The sequence below is a fragment of the Coregonus lavaretus genome (assembly GCF_964263955.1).
Source record: "Coregonus lavaretus genome assembly, contig: HAP1_SCAFFOLD_2576, whole genome shotgun sequence".
NCBI lineage: Eukaryota > Metazoa > Chordata > Actinopteri > Salmoniformes > Salmonidae > Coregonus > Coregonus lavaretus.
This window is the reverse complement of record NW_028164348.1, coordinates 1-19,432: the sequence shown is the minus strand read 5'-3', so window position 1 is coordinate 19,432 and position 19,432 is coordinate 1. Positions and strand designations below refer to the sequence as shown.

The 19,432-nt window shown below is 46.8% G+C and overlaps 1 protein-coding gene across 1 annotated transcript in view; it reads right to left on the bottom strand.

The window, feature by feature from the left end:
- LOC311117126 (phospholipid-transporting ATPase ABCA3-like) overlaps nt 1-19,428 on the bottom strand; it is a gene marked incomplete at its 5' end in the record, with an annotated part of 57,972 nt that extends 38,544 nt beyond the window's left edge. The window contains 13 exons of the mRNA XM_084192113.1: nt 7,809-7,927; nt 8,493-8,566; nt 10,551-10,747; nt 10,989-11,159; nt 12,286-12,473; nt 12,944-13,138; nt 14,562-14,696; nt 15,047-15,219; nt 16,531-16,689; nt 17,117-17,336; nt 17,555-17,759; nt 18,845-19,118; nt 19,344-19,428. Coding sequence (XP_084048239.1) covers nt 7,809-7,927; nt 8,493-8,566; nt 10,551-10,747; nt 10,989-11,159; nt 12,286-12,473; nt 12,944-13,138; nt 14,562-14,696; nt 15,047-15,219; nt 16,531-16,689; nt 17,117-17,336; nt 17,555-17,759; nt 18,845-19,118; nt 19,344-19,428 — 2,195 coding nt within the window. The remainder of the gene's footprint in view (nt 1-7,808; nt 7,928-8,492; nt 8,567-10,550; nt 10,748-10,988; nt 11,160-12,285; nt 12,474-12,943; nt 13,139-14,561; nt 14,697-15,046; nt 15,220-16,530; nt 16,690-17,116; nt 17,337-17,554; nt 17,760-18,844; nt 19,119-19,343) is intronic.
- Between the last annotated feature and the right edge of the window lie 4 nt (nt 19,429-19,432).

The window sequence follows — 19,432 nt, the reverse complement described above, 5'->3', positions numbered from 1 at the left end:
GCCAGGTTTCCTCCGGACATGAAGCTTGGGATTCAGGCCAAAGAGTTGAATCTTGGTTCTCATAGTCTGAGAGTCTTTAGGTGCCTTTTGGCAAACTCCAAGTGGGCTGTCATGTGCCTTTTACTGAGGAGTGGCTTCCGTCTGGTCACTCTACCATAAAGGCCTGATTGGTGGAGTGCTACAGATATAGTTGTCCTTCTGGAAGGAACTCCCATATCCACAGAGGAACTCTAGAGGACCAAAGGCCCTTCTCCCCCGATTGCTCAGTTTGGCCGTGCGGCCAGCTCTAGGAAGAGTCTTGGTGGTTCCAAACTGCTTCCATTTAAGAATGATTGAGGCCACTGTGTTCTTGGGGACCTTCAATGCTGCAGGAATTTTTTGGTACCCTTCCCCAGCTCTGTGCCTCGACACAATCCTGTCTCGGAGCTCTACGTAGAATTCCTTTCGACCTCATGGCTTGGTTTTTGCTCTGACGTGTACTGTCAACTGTGGGACCTTATCTAGACAGGTGTGTGCCTTTTCAAATCATGTCCAATCAATTGAATTTACCACAGGTGGACACCAATCAAGTTGTAGAAACATCTCAAGGATGATCAATTGAAACAGGATGCACCGGAGCTCAATTTCGAGTCTCATAGCAAATGGTTTTAATACGTTTGCAAAAATTCTAAAAACCTGTTTTTGCTTTTTCATTCTGGGGTATTGTGTGTAGACTGCTGAGGATTTTTATTCATTTAGTCCATTTTATAATACGGATGTAAAATATCAAAATGTGGGAAAGGGGTCTGAATACTTTCCGAAGGCACTGTATATGCTGACCATATTGCTCAACATAACGGAACAGCCTCTCAACAGAATTTAGAACATGGATATCACGTCAATATCATTATTACATTTACATTTTAGTCATTTAGCAGACGCTCTTATCCAGAGCGACTTACAGTTAGTGAATGCATACATGTTCGCGGCCGGCTGTGACAGAGCCTGGACACGAACCAGGATCTCTAGTGGCACAGCTAGCACTGCGATGCAGTGCCTTAGACCACTGTGCCACTCAGGAGTTATCTGTAATTATCTCATTTAGTTATCCGTCTATAATGAGAAACAGAGAACTCACTGATTAAATGTAATCACAAAACTGAATAAGAGGAAGTAGCAATACAGGTTAATCTTGATTGTCTTTTAGGTCTGAATGTGTTTCACTTTCTGAAGAAGCAATTAGCAGATTGTGAGAAAGGCACGTCACGACAACATGAACAAAGAACTGACACAAATCCCGCTCACAACTATTAAAGACTTTTCTCCACGCTTCCTGGTAATATGAATGACCAACCCCTACTTTTCTATTCAGGGGAGTGAAAGAATAACCCAAGCCAAATAAAGGTTGTAGGACATAGGTCGGTTTCCCAGACACAGATTTAGCATAGTCCTAGACAAAAAAATATCCATTAGACATGCTATTACGTCCAGGACTAGGGCTTACTCTGTGTCTGGGAAACCGGCCCATAGGTTCCAGGTTGTATGACATACAGTGGGGAGAACAAGTATTTGATACACTGCCGATTTTGCAGGTTTTCCTACTTACAAAGCATGTAGAGGTCTGTAATTTTTATCATAGGTACACTTCAACTGTGAGAGATGGAATCTAAAACAAAAATCCAGAAAATCACGTGGTATGATTTTTAAGTAATTAATTTGCATTTTATTGCATGACATAAGTATTTGATCACCTACCAACCAGTAAGAATTCCGGCTCTCACAGACCTGTTAGTTTTTCTTTAAGAAGCCCTCCTGTTCTCCACTCATTACCTGTATTAACTGCACCTGTTTGAACTCGTTACCTGTATAAAAGACACCTGTCCACACACTCAATCAAACAGACTCCAACCTCTCCACAATGGCCAAGACCAGAGAGCTGTGTAAGGACATCAGAGATAAAATTGTAGACCTGCACAAGGCTGGGATGGGCTACAGGACAATAGGCAAGCAGCTTGGTGAGAAGGCAACAACTGTTGGCGCAATTATTAGAAAATGGAAGAATTTCAAGATGACGGTCAATCACCCTCGGTCTGGGGCTCCATGCAAGATCTCACCTCGTGGGGCATCAATGATCATGAGGAAGGTGAGGGATCAGCCCAGAACTACACGGCAGGACCTGGTCAATGACCTGAAGAGAGCTGGGACCACAGTCTCAAAGAAAACCATTAGTAACACACTACGCTGTCATGGATTAAAATCCTGCAGCGCACGCAAGGTCCCCCTGCTCAAGCCAGCGCATGTCCAGGCCCGTCTGAAGTTTGCCAATGACCATCTGGATGATCCAGAGGAGGAATGGGAGAAGGTAATGTGGTCTGATGAGACAAAAATAGAGCTTTTTGGTCTAAACTCCACTCACCATGTTTGGAGGAAGAAGAAGGATGAGTACAACCCCAAGAACACCATCCCAACCGTGAAGCATGGAGGTGGAAACATCATTCTTTGGGGATGCTTTTCTGCAAAGGGGACAGGACGACTGCACCATATTGAGGGGAGGATGGATGAGGCCATGTATTGCGAGATCTTGGCCAACAACCTCCTTCCCTCAGTAAGAGCATTGAAGATGGGTCGTGGCTGGGTCTTCCAGCATGACAACGACCCGAAACACACAGCCAGGGCAACTAAGGAGTGGCTCCGTAAGAAGCATCTCAAGGTCCTGGAGTGGCCTAGCCAGTCTCCAGACCTGAACCCAATATAAAATCTTTGGAGGGAGCTGAAAGTCCGTATTGCCCAGCGACAGCCCCGAAACCTGAAGGATCTGGAGAAGGTCTGTATGGAGGAGTGGGCCAAAATCCCTGCTGCAGTGTGTGCAAACCTGGTCAAGACCTACAGGAAACGTATGATCTCTGTAATTGCAAACAAAGGTTTCTGTACCAAATATTAAGTTCTGCTTTTCTGATGTATCAAATACTTATGTCATGCAATAAAATGCAAATTGTTACTTAAAAATCATACAATGTGATTTTCTGGATTTTTGTTTTAGATTCCGTCTCTCACAGTTGAAGTGTACCTATGATAAAAATTACAGACCTCTACATGCTTTGTAAGTAGGAAAACCTGCAAAATCGGCAGTGTATCAAATACTTGTTCTCCCCACTGTATGCTAATCTGGCAATACAGCATGGAATAGGGAGGTCAGATAACTGGTCCTGCAAGAGTTATGTCCCTAGTCAAAGTTTCTGTGCCTTCGCCTCTGAAAACACCAGAGAAATAAATGGGTTGTAACTACTGAGGGTATATAGACGGGTCATGTTCTGATTAGCAAACGACGCATATAGGTGTTAACATAGTATATACAGTGAGGGAAAAAAGTATTTGATCCCCTGCTGATTTTGTACGTTTGCCCACTGACAAAGACATGATCAGTCTATAATTTTAATGGTAGGTTTATTTGAACAGTGAGAGACAGAATAACAAAAAAAATCCAGAAAAACACGTCAAAAATGTTATAAATTGATTTGCATTTTAATGGAGGGGAAATAAGTATTTGACCCCTCTGCAAAACATGACTTAGTACTTGGTGGCAAAACCCTTGTTGGCAATCACAGAGGTCAGACGTTTGTTGTAGTTGGCCACCAGGTTTGCACACATCTCAGGAGGGATTTTGTCCCACTCCTCTTTGCAGATCTTCTCCAAGTCATTAAGGTTTTGAGGCTGACGTTTGGCAACTCAAACCTTCAGCTCCCTCCACAGATTTTCTATAGGATTAAGGTCTGGAGACTGGCTAGGCCACTCCAGGACCTTAATGTGCTTCTTCTTGAGCCACTCCTTTGTTGCCTTGGCCGTGTGTTTTGGGTCATTAACATGCTGGAATACCCATCCACGACCCATTTTCAATGCCCTGGCTGAGGGAAGGAGGTTCTCACCCAAGATTTGACGGTACATGGGCCCCGTCCATCGTCCCTTTGATGCGGTGAAGTTGTCCTGTCCCTTTAGCAGAAAAACACCCCCAAAGCATAATGTTTCCACCTCCATGTTTGACGGTGGAGATGGTGTTCTTGGGGTCATAGGCAGCATTCCTCCTCCTCCAAACAAGGCGAGTTGAGTTGATGCCAAAGAGCTCGATTTTGGTCTCATCTGACCACAACACTTTCACCCAGTTCTTCTCTTAATCATTCAGATGTTCATTGGCAAACTTCAGACGGGCCTGTATATGTGTTTTCTTGAGCAGGGGGACCTTGCGGTCGCTGCAGGATTTCAGTCCTTTACGGCGTAGTGTGTTACCAATTGTTTTCTTGGTGACTATGGTCCCAGCTGCCTTGAGATCATTGACAAGATCCTCCCGTGTAGTTCTGGGCTGATTCCTCACCGTTCTCATGATCATTGCAACTCTACGAGGTGAGATCTTGCATGGAGCCCCAGGCCGAGGGAGATTGACAGTTATTTTGTGTTTCTTCCATTTGCAAATAATCGCACCAACTGTTGTCACCTTCTCACCAAGCTGCTTGGCGATGGTCTTGTAGCCCATTCCAGCCTTGTGTAGGTCTACAATCTTGTCCCTGACATCCTTGGAGAGCTCTTTGGTCTTGGCCATGGTGGAGAGTTTGGAATCTGATTGATTGATTGCTTCTGTGGACAGGTGTCTTTTATACAGGTAACAAGCTGAGATTAGGAGCACTCCCTTTAAGAGTGGGCTCCTAATCTCAGCTCGTTACCTGTATAAAAGACACCTGGGAGCCAGAAATCTTTCTGATTGAGAGGGGGTCAAATACTTATTTCCTTCATTAAAGTGCAAATCAATTTATAACATTTTTGACATGCGTTTTTCTGGATTTTTTTGTTATTCTGTCTCTCACTGTTCAAATAAACCTACCATAAAAATTATAGACTAATCATGTCTTTGTCAGTGGGCAAACGTACAAAATCAGCAGGGGATCAAATTCTTTTTTCCCTCACTGTATGACCACAGTGTACTCCTGGCTGAGTCCAGCAGGTCCAGTTTTATAAGGTTATAGAACCGCTGTCTTAAAATGAGAAATACCTCATAATTGATCATGTATAATGAAGGTTTGGTGTTTCTAAAGTAAAGGAATACTTGTTTTTGCTTCTATTTGCATAGAGCAAATTTAATTAAAAAAAGAATAGCAGTATTATACAGTAGACAAGGTTAGTTCCATGATACAGTACATACGATTTCAATGATGAAGATTCCCTTTTTTAAATATGATACATTGTACTTTATCCTAATCATTTGCATCATCATCACAATGTTTTCAAGTTCTCTTTAACTTAACTCAAAATGTGACATTTGGGTTGATTCTCAAGAAGTAGATGTAAGACATGTCCATATAGGTGAACTGTGCATCTATATGATATGTAGAAACGTAACAAAAACATAATTTGTCAGGACAGAGCCCTGTATAATCAATAAGCCCTACTTTTTGTCTTCCAAGCATGAACGTCTGCCTCTAAATAAGTGTTGTCTGTAACACCTAACTATCAGTTTGTCAACTATCCTACGCAGTTGCTTAAGTTCAACCATCCCAGAAACAGCTATTGTTACAGTGGTTCACTTCAAGAGTGCTTTTAAAAAAAGACAGCGTCAACTCGTTAGATTGAGTGAGCTATGAGTAGGAATGTCACCTTCAGCAATACATAGGTGTTTGTTAACAATAACATCAGTTCAGAAAGCAATACAAGACCATGGTCGTTTCTTCACAAGTTACAATGACTCTCACATGTGTGAGGCTGTTTTACAGTCAGTTGCATTGATAAGTTAACCATTATCAGAAACATTATTTTAAAAGGGACAGTTCACTTTTGTAAGAAACGTCAACAAAAAAAGTAAACTATCCCTTTAAGACGTTTACACTATTCTCCCATAATTACTGTTGATAGTTCAGATACATAACCACATCGACCAGTGTAGCATTGGGATAACATAGGAGAGTTAGCATGTCTAGACACAAGAGGAGTAAATATTGGACTAGGCCTAATCATTTTCCACAAAGCAAAAATAATAAATAAATGGAATGCTGGGACAAGAAGAAGCAGGAATTCTCTGTCTGGACAGAAATACTTTCATTCCAGTGGAAGCTACTGTCTTTAAACCTTGCATTCGCTTCATTCAACCTCTTCATTCAATTACATTAAGAAAGGCTTTGCAAATGAAAAGAACAACAGCCAATGGACGGAAAAAGGTGACTGATTTGTTGAGTGGACGGTGTGTTACTTTACTCTATAGTAAAGTACTCCAAGCTCTATATTAAGAGGATGTAACAGTGCATTGGTCCATAGCTGTAATGCATCTACACATTCATAAGCAAAAACGTCATTTTGTTTCAGCCTTCAGGAATAACATTGTAGTACTGTAGTAGTATAATTGACAGCAGTCAAGGGACAGCACACAAACAAATAAAGTTAACATGGAATGCTTAAGCTGCAGTTACATTTGTGTGGGTAAACAAACCAAAATATGCCTCACTTTAAGGGATAGTTCAGCGATTTCACATTTTACAAAGTCGTTGACCTATCCCTTAAAGTCAAATAATTAACTGTTATAGGTCAGGAATGACAACATGTTCACCAATATATAACTCAACAGGTGTATTTAGTGATTCTGTAACTATGACACTGCATCAAACTTACTGTAGCCCTTAGAAAGGGAAGTTGTGCTTCAGTCAGTGGACAGACCCAATGCTAAGCATAGGAACCAAACAGTCCAACATGCTCAAATCCTTCGAGAGACATTTTTTCTTTGTGAATCTTGCAATTAGGAATTTTGATGATGGTTTGAGGGCATCTCAATACCAAGCAAATTTTTTTTGTGCCATGCAATGCAGTGCAGAGAGGTTGTTGTTATTTCAGATATGCAATTGTTAGCTAACGTTCCTGCAACGTTTCTGCAAACCAATCTAATGATTTCCTACAGGAAGTGGCTTCAGTACCATGAATCTATTACATCATTTACATCTGACCAAAAAGGATGAGCAAGCGTTAGCGCATGGCATTTACCCAAAAAAAAAAAAAAAAAATCCACCCTTTCAATCGTTTCTGATAAGGCTATAAGGGCTACTACCATTGTGTTGATTTGTTTTACAATTGCCTCACTTGAAATGCTTCATTGTATATTTCAATCATATCAGTGACGAACAATACCCACTGGGCACAATTCTTTAGGACCAAAGTAAGAATCATATGAGGAGACAAAAATCATAAATAACACAACACTGCATACAAGTGCACAAAAGGAGGCAACCCTGTCTGTCACACAGTAGACTCTCAGTAGACCACTCATATCCAGTGGTATCCAGTGGTATCCAGTGGTATCCAGTGGTATCCAGTGGTATACATGGTCTTTTAACGTCAAAGACAAGAAATATGTAACATCTAAGATTGGTTACTTGGTCATATAGCAGACCCCCCCCCCTAAACCAAACTCCCTAACATTCCCTCTGGACTGGCCTAAATGTCCAACACACACAAACTGATTGAACAGAAGAGAAAGGAGTGGTTGATGGTTAAGACCCAGGCTTGGATCAACGTGTCCAGTCTGTGTGGCGGTCCAAGAACACGGCCACGTTGAAGTCCAGGTGTCCAGGGATTCAACCTCTGCTCCATCACTGCACAGTGTCTGTCTGTCTGTGTATATGTATGTAAGTGTGTGTAGATCAAGAGCTGAGCATAGCTCAGTGGCGCGTCACATAGTCGAGTCCATGTACACAGGTCATCCACACAGAGTGGAGAGATGCACACGACGGATGGACAGAGAGAAAGAGAGAGAAACAGAGAGATGGAGCTCCCCCCCTCTTCTTCCTCCTCGCTCCATCTATTTCCTGCTGCAGTGCTGGAACTGGGCGAAGCTGAGGAACACCTGTTCCAGGGAGATCTGGCTCACAGCGTAGTCGTCGATGTTGTACTTCTCTTTGGCTGCCTCCAGGGTGCCAAACACCTGGGGGAGAACGGGGGGATAAAGAGAGGGGAGAGAAAGATGGGGAACATAGGGGGAGTAACAATAGGGTGAGTAACAGGGTGAGTCACATAGGGTGAGTAACAGGGTGAGTCACATAGGGTGAGTCAGTGCTTAGACTGAAATCACAAGCTGTTTCTGACAACTTCAATAGTCTGGAGCAGTCAGACACAAATCAATTGCAAATACACTTAGTGCCTAGAGTCATTACACTCTTTGTCTTTTTTAAACTTTTATTTAACAAGGCAAGTCAGTTAAGAACAAATTCTTATTTACAATGACGGCCTACACCGGCCAAACCTGGACGACGCTGGGCCAATTGTGCGCCGCCCTATGGGCCTCCCAATCACGGCCGGTAGTGATACAGCCAGGAATCGAACCAGGGGGTCTGTAGTGACGCCTCAAGCACTGAGATGCAGTGCCTTAGACCGCTGTGCCACTCGGGAGCCCTATCTAAAATCTAAAAAGGCAGGTTGGCTGACATGTTAGGGCCAAGGAGAAGGGTTAAGGAGTGAATAGGGACCGGCTGAGAAAGAGAGATAGTTACCTGTGCCCAGGTGAGAGTCTTGTCAGTCAAGTGGTAGTGCACCATACCCTGGTGTTCATCTGCCAGTAGACTTCCTGTGGAGAGAAGGAATTGATGTCATGTTAGACCAACCCCCTAAACCATTGACAGTCATACATCTTGGATCGCCTCGGGGGGTGGGGTGAGTGCGTGCGTGCGTGCGTGTAGTGCCTTCGGAAAGTATTCAGACCCCTTGACTTTTTCCACATTTTGTTACGTTACAGCCTTATTCTAAAATGGATTACATACGTTTTTCCCCTCATCAATCTACACACAATACCCCATAATGACAAAGCTAAAACGTTTTTTTAGAAATATTTGCAAATGTAAAAAAAAAACAACAAAAAAAAACAGAAATACCTTATAAGTATTCAGATCCTTTGCTACGAGACTCGAAATTGAGCTCAGGTGCATCATGTTTCCATTAGTCATCCTTGCGATGTTTCTATAACTTGATTGGAGTCCACATGTGGTCAATTCAATTGATTGGACAGGATTTGGAAAGGCACACACCTGTCTATATAAGGTCCCACAGTTGACAGTGCATGTCAGAGCAAAAACCAAGCCATGAGGTCGAAGGAATTGTCCGTAGAGCTCCGAGACAGAATTGTGTCGAGGCACAGATCTGGGGAAGGGTACCAAAACATTTCTGCAGCATTGAATGTCCCCAAGAACACAGTGGCCTCCATCATTCTTAAATTGAAGAAGTTTGGTACCACCAAGACTCTTCCTAGAGTTGGCCGCCCAGCCAAACTGAGCAATCAGGGGAGAAGGGCCTTGGTCAGGGAGGTGACCAAGAACCCGATGGTCACTCTGACAGAGCTCTAGAGTTCCTCTATGGAGAAGGACAACCATCTCTGCAGCACTCCACCAATCAGGCTTTTATGGTAGTGGCCAGACGGAAGCCACTCTTCAGTAAAAAGGCACATGATAGCCTGTTTAGAGTTTGCCAAAAGGCACCTAAAGACTCTCAGACCATGAGAAACAAGATTCTCGGGTCTGATGTGCCTCCCAAGTGGCGCAGTGGTCTAAGGCACTGCATCGCAGTGCTAGCTGTGCCACTAGAGATCCTGGTTCGAATCCAGGCTCTGTCGTAGCCGGCCGCGACCGGGAGCGTCATCCAGGGTAGAGGAGGGAATGGCCGGCAGGGATGTAGCTCAATTGGTAGAGCATGGTGTTTGCAACGCCAGGGTTGTGGGTTCGATTCCCACGGGGGGCCAGTATGAAAAACAAAAAAATTATGTATGCACTCACTAACTGTAAGTCGCTCTGGATAAGAGCGTCTGCTAAATTACTAAAATGTAAATGTAAATGATGTAAGAAAGATTGAACTCCTTGTTCTGAATGCCAAGCGTCACGTTTGGAGGAAACATGGCACCATCCCTACGGTGAAGCATGGTGGTGGCAACATCATGCTGTGGGGATGTTTTTTAGCGGCAGGGACTGGGAGACTAGTCAGGATCAAGGGAAAGATGAACGGAGCAAAGTACAGAGAGATCCTTGATGAAAACCTGCTCAGGACCTCAGACTGGGGCAAAGGTTCACCTTCCAACAGGACAACGACCCTAAGCACACAGCCAAGACAACGCAGGAGTGGCTTCAGGACAAGTCTCTGAATGTCCTTGAGTGGCCCAGCCAGAGCCCGGACTTGAACCAGATCAAACATCTCTGGAGAGACCTGGAAATAGCTGTGCAGCAACGCTCCCCATCCATCCTGATAGAGCTTGATAGGATCTGCAGAGAAGAATGGGAGAAGCTCCCCAAATACAGGTGTGCCAAGCTTGTAGAGTCATACCCAAGAAGACTCGATGCTGCCAAAGGTGCTTCAACAAAGTACTGAGTAAAGGGTCTGAATACTTTCAGTTTTTTATAAATTTTTTATTAGCAAACATAAAAAAAATAAAAAAAATTGCTTTGTCATCATGGGGTATTGTGTGTAGATTGATGAGGGGAAAAAACAATGTAATACATTTTAGAATAAGGCTGTAACGTAACTAAATGTGGGAAAAGTGTGTGTGTGTGTGTGTGTTTGTCTCTGACCTGGGAAGGTGCTCTCGATGAAGTCCTTGAAGAGTTGCAGGTCGCTGTCCTCCACCTCCTTGTCGACTCGTACTTTAGCCAGCAGTGTGTAGCCGCTGCCAAACTTACTCTTCAGGTGCTGGGGACTGCCCAGACACTTAAACTGACCGTTCACCATCACAGCCAGCCTGGTGCACAGGGCCTCGCATTCCTCCATACTACAGCAGAGAGAGCAAGACAGAAGGGGAAGAACAGTGGGAAAAAGAGAGGAGAGGGAGAAAGATTGAGAAAGATAAAAAGAAGACACCAAGCATGACAACATCTATTTTAATCTCTGAGTCTCTCTGTTCCTTCCTGAAACACAGTAATGGCTGTACTGGAAGGTGGAAGATGATGAAGAAATTAGGATGATCATGTTAGCGATGAAGAGGATGGTGTGTGTGTGCGCGCTATGCTCACCTGTGAGAAGTGATGATGATGGCCTTTCCAGACTCTCGGGTGCGCGTCACGGCGTCCCACAGCAGTCGCCTAGCAACTGGGTCCATGCCGGTGGATGGCTCGTCCAGGAAGATGACCGGGGGTCCGCCAATCAGAGCCACAGCCGCACTCAGCTTCCTCTTATTGCCCCCACTGCAGGGAGAGAGAGAGGTGATGAGGGAAAAAGAGAGAGGGATAGGAAGGGAAAGATGGAAGGAGAGAGCGAGAGAGGGGGGAAGAGAGAGAGAGGGGAGGGGGTAAAGGAGGGAAAGAGCGAGAGGGATAGGAAGGGATGGGGAGGGAGAGGGAGGGGGGCGAGATGGAGAGATGTATGTAGGAGGGAGGAAGGAGGAAAGGGAGTGTGTTTGTACTCCGCAATCTCTTGACATTCGTGAGCTATGTCTAGAGGGACAGAAGGAGGAGTGTACACTATAGGACATGCTATGTCTAGAGGGACAGAAGGAGGAGTGTACACTATAGGACATGCTATGTCTAGAGGGACAGAAGGAGGAGTGTACACTATAGGACATGCTATGTCTAGAGGGACAGAAGGAGGAGTGTACACTATAGGACATGCTATGTCTAGAGGGACAGAAGGAGGAGTGTACACTATAGGACATGCTATGTCTAGAGGGACAGAAGGAGGAGTGTACACTATAGGACATGCTATGTCTAGAGGGACAGAAGGAGGAGTGTACACTATAGGACATGCTATGTCTAGAGGGACAGAAGGAGGAGTGTACACTATATGACATGCTATGTCTAGAGGGACAGAAGGAGGAGTGTACACTATAGGACATGCTATGTCTAGAGGGACAGAAGGAGGAGTGTACACTATGGGACATGCTATGTCTAGAGGGACAGAAGGAGGAGTGTACACTATAGGACATGCTATGTCTAGAGGGACAGAAGGAGGAGTGTACACTATGGGACATGCTATGTCTAGAGGGACAGAAGGAGGAGTGTACACTATAGGACATGCTATGTCTAGAGGGACAGAAGGAGGAGTGTACACTATAGGACATGCTATGTCTAGAGGGACAGAAGGAGGAGTGTACACTATAGGACATGCTATGTCTAGAGGGACAGAAGGAGGAGTGTACACTATGGGACATGCTATGTCTAGAGGGACAGAAGGAGCACAACAAATATAGAGCAAGAAAAGGACTCCATGACCAGCAACTGCCCCACACACACACACACTCTGTCCCCTCACCCCCAAAACCAACACACACACACCCAACCCCTTCCCCCCCTAATCTCTCCCCTGAATGCTGACCTGTAGCTGCGGCACAGTTTGTCAGCATGGGGATCTAGTAGTAAGGACCGTAGCACGTTCTCCACGCAGCCCGACACGTATTTCTCTGGTATCCCCCGGAGCCTAGCGTACATGCACAGCGTTTCTCTTCCTGTCATGTGATCCAGGACAGCGTCGAACTGCGGGCAATAGCCAATCCGCTGCTGTACCTACGACACATGGGAGAGAGGGTGGTGTCATGCAAGGTGATTTTGTGAGTTTCATCGTATATTAGAACTGGTTCGTGTTCAGGAGGCACAAAGCGTAAGAAAACAGCCCCTAATTGAGAAGGTCCTATCTGTACGTGTTCAAAAGGAAATGCTAGTTGTTGTTTTCTGTTGCAAAATGCTTTGTTATGGTGTGCCCTAATGAACTTTCAAGTAAGGGCGGCAGTTAGCTTAGAGATTTGAGTATTCCCGAGCCGACAAGATAAAAAATCTGCCGATGTGCCCTTGAGCAAGGTAGTTATCCCTAATTTGCTCAAGGGATGCCATACTACTATGGCTGACCCTGTAAAACAACACATTTCACTGCACCTATCCGGTGTATGTGACAAAAACAATTTAAATAATTTTTCGAAAGTGCTAATTTCCCCCTCCCTCTCTCTCTCCCTCTCCTTACCTCCCTCTCGCTCTCCTACCTTCTTGACATCCCTCAGGATGCTGTAGCCGTCAATGTAGGCATCACCAGAGGTGACGGTCTCGTCCCCTGTGAGCATCTTGAAGGTGGTGGTCTTCCCTGCTCCATTGAAACCCAGCAGGCCAAAACACTCTCCTTTCCCCACTGCTAGAGAGAGTCTGTCTACCGCCAATACTGTTTCACCACTGCTGTAGACCTGGGGGGAGGGAGAGGAGAGGGTGGGAGATCACTGCTGTAGACCTGGGGGGAGGGAGAGAAGAGGGTGGGAGATCACTGCTGTAGACCTGGGGGGAGGGAGAGGAGAGGGTGGGAGATCACTGCTGTAGACCTGGGGGGAGGGAGAGGAGAGGGTGGGAGATCACTGCTGTAGACCTGGGGGGAGGAGAGGGTGGGAGATCACTGCTGTAGACCTGGAGGGAGGGATAGGAGAGGGTGGGAGATCACTGCTGTAGACCTGGGGGTAGGGAGAGGAGAGGGTGGGAGATCACTGCTGTAGACCTGGAGGGAGGGAGAGAAGAGGGTGGGAGATCACTGCTGTAGACCTGGGGGGACGAGAGGGTGGGAGATCACTGCTGTAGACCTGGAGGGAGGGAGAGGAGAGGGTGGGAGATCACTGCTGTAGACCTGGAGGAAGGGAGGAAGAGGAGAGGGTGGGAGATCACTGCTATAGACCTGGAGGAAGGGAGGGAGAGGAGAGGGTGGGAGATCACTGCTGTATAACTGGAGGAAGGGAGGGAGAGGAGAGGGTGGGAGATCACTGCTATAGACCTGGAGGAAGGGAGGGAGAGGAGAGGGTGGGAGGGAGATTACTGCTGTAGACCTGGAGGGAGGGAGAGGAGAGGGTGGGAGATCACTGCTGTAGACCTGGAGGGAGGGAGAGAAGAGGGTGGGAGATCACTGCTGTAGACCTGGAGGGAGGGAGAGAAGAGGGTGGGAGATCACTGCTGTAGACCTGGAGGGAGGGAGAGAAGAGGGTGGGAGATCACTGCTATAGACCTGGAGGAAGGGAGGGAGAGGAGAGGGTGGGAGATCACTGCTGTACACCTGGAGGGAGGGAGAGGAGAGGGTGGGAGATCACTGCTATAGACCTGGAGGAAGGGAGGGAGAGGAGAGGGTGGGAGATCACTGCTGTACACCTGGAGGGAGGGAGAGGAGAGGGTGGGAGATCACTGCTGTAGACCTGGAGGGAGGGAGAGGAGAGGGTGGGAGATCACTGCTGTAGACCTGGAGGGAGGGAGAGGAGAGGGTGGGAGATCACTGCTGTAGACCTGGAGGGAGGGAGAGGAGAGGGTGGGAGATCACTGCTGTAGACCTGGAGGGAGGGAGAGAAGAGGGTGGGAGATCACTGCTGTAGACCTGGAGGGAGGGATAGGAGAGGGTGGGAGATCACTGCTGTAGACCTGGAGGGAGGGAGAGGAGAGGGTGGGAGATCACTGCTGTAGACCTGGAGGGAGGGAGAGGAGAGGGTGGGAGATCACTGCTGTAGACCTGGAGGGAGAGGAGAGAAAGAGACACAGAGAGAGCGACAGAGAGAGAGAGACAGACAGACAGAGAGAGAGACCCTCACCACTACTGGATGCCTCTGGGAGGGAGAACAGACTAACAGACAGGTGCTGTACCTTGCTGAGGTCCTGCAGTATGAGAGGGCTCCCCACCATAGACTCTACTATGGGCTGACACTCCAGAACCCTCTTCCTCTCCTCCGCTACGTCCCTGTCCTCCGGCAGTAGGGCCACATCCCCTATCAGAGGCAGCTAGGAGACACATACAGACTATTACTATCAATTGGCTCTTTTTATACTACTGGCATAATACAGCTGTAAGAATTTGCAACAGGGAACATTATGTTGAATTTTGTACCCAACCACACCAAAATATACCAGCTTTTCAGAAATCTGAAATTCTTCAAAGAAATGTGTATAATTTCCTCTTGTATACAGCCCTACAGAAACAAAGGGGGCATTAGTTTCATCTCGCTCAGGGCACCAGGTGGGCGGAGTATGCACATTTTCGACAATTCCATTGGTCATAAAGTGAAAACTCCGCCCACCTGGGGCATGAGGCAGCACCCTATGGTCAACTCTCTGGCCCCTCCCCTGCTGACCTGTTTACGTCTCCTGGCGAGGTGGGTGAGGAAGCGGCGGAGGGTTTTGACACACTGCATCTCGATGATGAAGAGGAGGGTGATGAAGACTACACCCTGCAGGGACAGGGCCACCAGGAAACGGCCCACCCCCGGCTCCGACATGGAGAAGTAGTTCTCCTGGTACGTGATGTCTGGAGGAGGGAGGAGCAACAAGACTAGTCAGGGCTACGAAGGGTTAAATAGAAAATGGCAGGACAGGTTCTTCATCATCCTCATTACCATCATCGTAGTCAGAATCATTCTCATCAACATTATTGTGATCATCATCATCAACACAATATTCCTACAACTACATATCATGTAGCACAGTGGTATTCAAACTTTTTCAGCGGGGACCCCATTATTTATTTTTTACGCAGGAATTTCTGGAGACACCTTTTTTTATTTTTTTATTGTGGCGACCCCACCCCACCCCAAATCTAACGACAACCTTAAAATCTGTAAATTTTTATTTTCACATCAACAAATTTCAACAAACAACCTTTTACTCATTACATTTGTATCTCTCCTATCAAAATTAAGAGAACCAATACATATATTTATGCAATAACATTACATTTTTCAAATTATCTTTCTCAATAACATTTGTATATTGTCCAATAAAATAATACTCTAAATTTTTGGTCCCCACCCACTCCCCAAAAAACTACTAATACAATAGGTAGTCCTACTGAACTACGGACACTGTGATACATTCCTCCTGACAGAGCTGGTGTAACTGAGTCAGGTTTGTAGGCCTCCTTGCTCGCACACGCCTTTTCAGTTCTGCCCACATATTTTCCATAGTATTGAGGTCAGAGCTTTGTGATGGCCACTCCAATACCTTGACTTTGTTGTCCTTAAGCCATTTTGCCACAACTTTGGAAGTATGCTTGGGGTCATTGTCCATTTGGAAGACCCATTTGCGACCAAGCTTTAACTTCCTGACTGATGTCTTGAGAGGTTGCTTCAATATATCCACATAATTTTACTTCCTCATGATGCCATCTATTTTGTGAAGTGCACCAGTCCCTCCTGCAGCAAAGAACCCCCACAGCATGATGCTGCCATCCCCGTGCTTCACGGTTGGGATGGTGTTCTTCGGCTTGAAAGCGGCCCCCCTTTTCCCCCTTTTCGTCTCTGTCGTAGCCGGCCGCGACCGGGAGACCCATGGGGCGGCGCACAATTGGCCCAGCGTCGTCCAGGGTAAGGGAGGGAATGGCAGGCAGGGATGTAGCTCAGTTGGTAGAGCATGGTGTTTGCAACGCCAGGGTTGTGGGTTCGTTTCCCAAGGGGGGGCATGAAAAAAATAAAAATACTCAAACAAAAATAATGTATGCACTCACTAACTGTAAGTCGCTCTGGATAAGAGCGTCTGCTAAATGACTAAAATGTAAAATGTAAATGTAATACAGCTACGGTTTCTCTCTCCCTGCTGTAGCAGAGCATCGTGCACTACTCACTCAATAAACGGCAGACGCCCGTGGCCATGGGGTTGGAGGTGCAGAAGGTGATGAACTGGTAGTTCTGGTAGAATTGGCTGAAGGACATGCCCAGGCAGTAGTTAGGGAAGAGCAGGAACACCTTGTCCAGGATACGAGACAGGTCCTGTAGCTTTAGCTCTGAGAGGGGGAGAAGAGAGGAGGAGGGGAAACAGGAGGAGGAGAGGAGGGAGGAGGGGAGAGGGAGAGGAGGGGAAACGAGAGGGAGAGGAAGAGGAGGGGAAACAGGAGGAGGAGAGGAGGGAGGAGGGGAGAGGAGAGAAGGAGAGGAGGGGAAACAGGAGGAGGAGAGGAGGAAGGAGGGGAAGGAGGAGAGGTAATGAGAAAAGAGAATCAAGGTAAGGGAAATTCATCAAATGTATTTCCACAGCGTATTTTGCCAGCCTAATCCCCAGTTGTGAAGCAAATAAGAGCACCAGGCTGGCACTGGCTACGCATCCCCACAGTCGCTGGACCATCCTGAAAATATCAGAGCCAGCACAGTTTGGTTTGGGTCGGCACGGTAGTGTGAAACGCTAGTATCTAGTATCCTGGCCTTGGCTCTCACCTGGGATGGTCATGATGGTGACGGTGAGGAAGGTGGCGGTGCCGCTGATGATGTTGAAAATGGTGAGGCGGGTGTATGCGGAGGCGGCAGTGGAGAACAGGAAGCTGAGCAGGTACATGAGGGGGACGACGGCCCAGCCGTATAGCAGCAGGAGTAATAACACGTCAACCAGGTGGTTGTCCGCTACGAAGGCCTTGACCGCAAACGCCCGGAACACCACCTGTTGGGAGGGAGGGATGTTTGGGGGGGATAGCCGCTATTTTTCAGTTTACCCTCCCCACTCAGACCACTCCACAGACAAGCTATTTTTGTTTCCTTTTGAGCATTTTCATTGGAAACAATCACAGTAATGTACTTAATTGTTACCCAGAAATGATTTGATATTGATATAAAAACAGCTGCATTGGGCCTTTCAGTAAATCCAGATGGTATACCGACCAGCATGAGCACGCAGGGCAGGAAGAAGTTGACCAGGTCCCAGAGCAGTGCAGAGAACCAGAAGTTGGAGAGGTAGACGCCGCTGACCTGCTGCACGTGCTTGGATTTGATTGAGCGCTCGGTGACCAGGAGCAGGGCGAAGGTGCTGGACAGGGACGCCATACCGTACATCAGGTTGATGGCGATGGCGAATCCCGTCTGACCTCTGTGTCGAGGAGGGAAGGAGTGAGGGAGAGAGAGAGGGGGGGGGGGATTACTATTTAAACTGTCCCTAAAGCAAAAAAGCAATTTGAATTGAGAGAGTGAGGGGGAGAGAGAGAGAAAGAGAGAGAGAGCGAAAGAGAGAGCGAGCGAAAGAGAGAGCGCAATGAAAGAGAGAGGAGGGTAAACAAGTGAGAAAGAGACGGGAGGAAAAGAAAGAAGGGGATGAGCTGGGATGAGTGACAGAAAAAGAGAAAGAAAAGTAAGGGAGGAGACAACTGATGTATTGAGTGGTGAGGTAGGCAGGCAGAAGGGAAAAGGAGAGAGAGAGATGGAGGAGTATTATGAAACTAGAAATATTCTGATAGCCAGGAGAACATCTTCATCAGACCTCTATCCTCTCATCCTTCTCTCACTCAGTCCTTCCTCCTATCAATATACCTTCCCTGACCGAACCACTACCACTCTCTCTATCCTCTCACCTCTAAAAAACACCTCCTGATGAATGGTGTTGGTCAATATCTCCCCCTCAGACCCTAACTTATCATCAACCTCTGTTGCTTCCCCATCGATCCAGCCAGCAGGGCCGGGAGCTCATTGACTTGGACTGCATCCCAAATGGCACCCTATTCCCTACATAGTGCACTACTTTTGACCAGAGCCCTATGGGCCATGGTGAAAAGTAGTGCACTATATAAGGAATAGGGTGCCATTTGGGACATTCCCTGGTTTAATTGGGATTTAGTGGCTGTAACGGAAGTGTCAACCGCAGGTGTTTAAAGGAGAGACCATAATAGGGACCCAAAACAAGGTGGTTGATGGAAAAGTCAACTTCTATCTAACAACAATAAGGAAGATAATCGACTGAGTCAGAGTGACTCATGCAGAGTACCCAACTAAACATTCCCTCCTCTTCTCAAATTTGTTAAAGAAAACACCTGTGCTCCTTCTATACCCTCTTTTCCGTCCCTACAACTTCTCTTCTCTTTTCATAACACCCGCTCCACTTCCATTCCCCCATCCAACCATCCCTCCCTCCCCACTTCCTCTCCCCTTTCCTCCCCTACATCCCTGCCATCCTCCACTCACTCTGTCAGCTGACTCTGAGCACTCTCGGAGACGTTGCGGGGCATTGGCATGTTTCCCGTCATAATCGCGGCGTTGGGCCCGGCCAGCATCTTGAACAGGGTATTGTCCACCATCATCAGGGCCGTGGCGGCCGTGTGGTAGCCCTGGTTATTGAAGTAGGCCGTGACCTCGGCGAACTTCCCCGTGCCGCCGCAGAACGATGCACCCACCACGCAGCGCTCGTTGAATGCCCCGCCCTCCTCCTCGGTCTTGGTGAGCACGTACTCAGTGAAGTCTAAGGAAAAGGAGAAGGGGATAGGGATGGATCAGTAAAGAGAAGCTTTTTCCATGGGTGCATCTCTATGGTCTAAAGCCTGAAGTAGATTCCACCATGCGTGTTTGAGATTGACTAGATTGCAGACAGGCTGCACAGAATCACTGATCTACAAATCACCTTGCATCTCAAATAACTACTCATTATGTGATCATGCGATCCCTTCCAACATGCTGACACGTTTACCGCTAATATTGACATCCTGGGCTTTCTGGGCGGCCAATTGCGAGGAATACACCTGTGCCAGGGCGATTGCCAGAGGTCCCTTGCCGGGC